Source organism: Microcaecilia unicolor, chromosome 3 (assembly GCF_901765095.1).
Source record: "Microcaecilia unicolor chromosome 3, aMicUni1.1, whole genome shotgun sequence".
In the NCBI taxonomy this organism is placed as follows: Eukaryota; Metazoa; Chordata; class Amphibia; order Gymnophiona; family Siphonopidae; genus Microcaecilia; species Microcaecilia unicolor.
Genome location: NC_044033.1, coordinates 253,929,145 through 253,932,616, shown reverse-complemented (window position 1 = coordinate 253,932,616; position 3,472 = coordinate 253,929,145). Strand labels below are relative to the sequence as shown.

Sequence of the window (3,472 nt, the reverse complement as noted above, 5' to 3'; positions counted from 1 at the left end):
AGACACAGTGAATATGAGAGAGAGAAAGTGTGTTTCACACAGATACAGTGTGTGTGAGAGAGTATGTGTGCGATACACAGACTCTCTGTGAGCAGCCACCCATGTCCAGCGACCCTCCTCTCTCCCCTGCCCCCTCTCCAGCCACCCATGTCCAATGTCTCTCCTCTCTCCCCTGCCCCCCCTCCAGCCACCCATGTCCAGCGACCCTCCTCTCTGCCCTGCCCCCCTCCACCCACCCATGTCCAGCGACTCTCCTCTCTCCCCTGCCCCCTCTCCAGCCACCCATGTCCAACGTCTCTCCTCTCTCCCCTGCCTCCCCTCCAGCCACCCATGTCCAGTGACCCTCCTCTCTGCCCTGCCCCCCCTCCAGCCACCCATGTCCAGCGACTCTCCTCTCTCCCCTGCCCCCCTCCAGCCACCCATGTCCAGCGACTCTCCTCTCTCCCCTGCTGCCTCTCCAGTCACCCAGGTTGTCCAGCGAATTCTTCGGGGCAGGCAGGAAAGATCCCCAGTCTTGCCTGCCCGCTGCCGGATCGCTCTTCAAAATGGCCACCGAGACTTCCAGCGGAGGCCTCGCGAGACTTCTGCTGAAGTCTCGGCGGCCATTTTGAAGAGCGATCTGGCAGCGGGCAGGCAAGACTGGGGATCTTTCCTGTCTGCCCCGAAGAATTTGCTGGACAACCTGGGTGGCTGGAGGGGGGCAGGGGAGAGAGGAGAGTCGCTGGACATGGGTGGCTGGATGGGGGGTTCAGGGGAGAGAGGAAGGGTCACTGGACATGGGTGGCTGGAGGGGGGGCAGGGGGAGAGGAGAGTCGCTGGACATGGGTGGCTGGAGGGGATTTCAATGCAGGGGGCCCGGCCGGGTGGCGGACGGAGGGGGGGAGCAGCGGCGACCTCGGGGGGGGGGTGGGGGGGAATGGTGGCGACCCTGGTGGGGAGGGGCAACTTCGGAGGGGTGGAAGGGTGAGCGGCGGCAACCTTGGCGGGTGTGGTGGCGAGGGCGGCAGGGGCGGGGCCTCATGCTGCTATCGTGTGACGTCAGGCTTGGCTACGGAGCCTAGCAGACCAACTCTGAAGAAAGCCAAGGACACAGGCAGCAAGATGCATAGAACGTTGGAGGTGAGAATTATTATATAGGATATGACTTGCTTTATTCACTGGGAGCTCTATTCAGCAGAAATAAATGAGTCATTCCTGGTGAAGGGCTTGGGGAGGGGGAAGCAGGGAGAGCTGAGTTCAAATTAAGACACCTGCCCAAAACCATTTCTGGACTGGGTTTTGAAACTCCACTGCCTTGTGGAAGGAAGGAAAAGAGTCACTGAAACTTTCTTCCCATCCTTGGTCTACAGAAAGATGACGTGTAGGGAATCAGGTTCTGACTTTGATGTCAAAGTCTTGCCAACAGATCATTTTTCACCTGGTATTTCTCTGAGACCATCTAAGAAAAGCAGAAATTTAGAGGGAATTAAATGAGGGTTGAGCTCAGGGTGTCTGGAACATCGTCAACATCATTTTAACAGTTTGATAAGACTCTGATAAAACTTTTTCCAAACACAGGACAGGCTGCAGTAAACTCTCCGATACACAGTTTGGTAATTTGATTTCATATGTTTTGACCTTTGGCTCCCAGGGAGGAAGCAGGAGGAAACGAGGATGTGGTTTTGGTTTTCCAGGTGTGAACTGAAGGTGGATACTTTGTTCCTTGCTCACGTCAGCCATTGTTCAAACAGGTTTGAACAAGGCTCATACTGCCAAAGTCAGGTTGACTCTGTAGGACCTAAGACCAACAGCCTGCTTGCGACAGTAAACATGAGTTGCAATACTTTGTTATTATTCTTCGAGGTCTGGCATGCACCTTTTTCAGTTGTAGCTCAAGGCATGTTACATTAAGGTTCAGTAGCTATTTTCCTGACCCAGAAAGGCTCATAATATAAGCTTGTACCAGATGTGAAACAGGTCAGGTCATTATTTGGCCCTGGGTGGGGGGAGGGAGAAGGTGGGGGGAAAGAGTGTGAGAGGGAAGGGAGGGTCCTCCATGTATGAAAAGTTGATTTGTTTTAACTGCCCTGTCTTTTTCTTGAAATCTTGGCTGTAATTCTTTGGTCTTATACCCACCTCTCATCTCTTCCGTTTTTCCTTTCTAGATCTTCTGCAGATCATAGTGAAGAGGCAGTCTTCATAATGTCCAATAAGAGTTACATCCTTGGTTTCCTCCTTATGATTATCTGCACCCTATCTGTAGTCTTCCTGCCAACTGATAAGTGGATTACTCAACAGAGGAGAGTGCTCTGGGATACCTCTCTCAAAGTAAGTGAATGCCCCAAACCACGAAGTGCAGAGGACAGCAACAGGACCGAGGAATTAAAGGTCTGCAGGAAAAGAAATGGCATAATGACGGTGAATGCCATGGGCCGTTTGGGCAACCAGATGGGAGACTATGCTACTCTGTATGCACTGGCTAAACTCAATGGCTATGAAGCCTACATTCAGCAGGAAACCTACGATTGGCTGGCCCCAATTTTCAGGATCAGCCTACCAGTGATACATGTCGAAGTGGTTAGTCAGATACCCTGGAAAGAACAAATGCTCCGGGACTGGATGATAGAGGAGTACAGGCACATCGAAGGGGAATACGTGATGCTCATTGGCTACCCCTGCTCATGGACCTTCTACCACCATATCCGAGAGGAGATCCTCCAAGAGTTCACCTTCCATGACTCCATCAGGGAGGAGGTCAACAGGTATTTAGAGGCAGTGAAAGGGTCCAGGAAAAATGCCACCTTCATCGGGGTTCATGTGCGAAGGGGAGACTACATCCAAATCATGCCCAATGCTTGGAAAGGGGTGGTGGCAGACAAAGTCTACTTGGAGAAGGCAATGGGCTATTTCCGTAGAAAGTACCAGGAGCCCATCTTTGTGGTCACAAGCAATGGGATGTTCTGGTGTAAGAAGAACATTGATGCTTCAAGAGGAGACGTCTACTTTGCTGGGGATGGGGTGGAGATCTCACCCTGGAAGGACTTTGCCCTCCTTGCTCACTGTAACCACACCATCATGACCATCGGCACCTTTGGTTACTGGGTGGGCTATCTGGCAGGAGGGGAGACCATTTACCTCACCAACTTCACTCTACCGGACTCTGATTTGTTGTACATCTTCCATTACGATGCTGCTTACCTTCCAGAGTGGATTGGGATCCCTGCTGACCTTTCACCTCTTCTTAAACTGCAAAAGAAATAGACACCACCAAGAAATAAAACCATTCGTCGAACTAACCAAGAAATGAAACCATTCATCAAACTAACAGAACCCACCCTCTCCCCAAACTCGCTCAGCATCGCCCCCTGAAAAAGTTAGTGACCTCAGGCTTGTTTTAACTTTCCCCATCTCCTTCCTGGAATATGAAAAAAATTAGCCTGACAGAACACCCCAAAAACTGAAATCATGTGTTGTCCAATATAACATTTCAGAT

General features: G+C 51.5%; 1 protein-coding gene across 1 annotated transcript; it reads left to right on the top strand.

The window, feature by feature from the left end:
* The first annotated feature begins 2,181 nt into the window (after window positions 1-2,181).
* LOC115465019 (galactoside 2-alpha-L-fucosyltransferase 2-like) lies at window positions 2,182-3,240 on the top strand. The gene has a single exon (XM_030195415.1). It carries the CDS (start codon window positions 2,182-2,184, stop codon window positions 3,238-3,240), a length of 1,059 nt encoding a protein of 352 aa, XP_030051275.1.
* The last annotated feature ends 232 nt before the right edge of the window (window positions 3,241-3,472 follow it).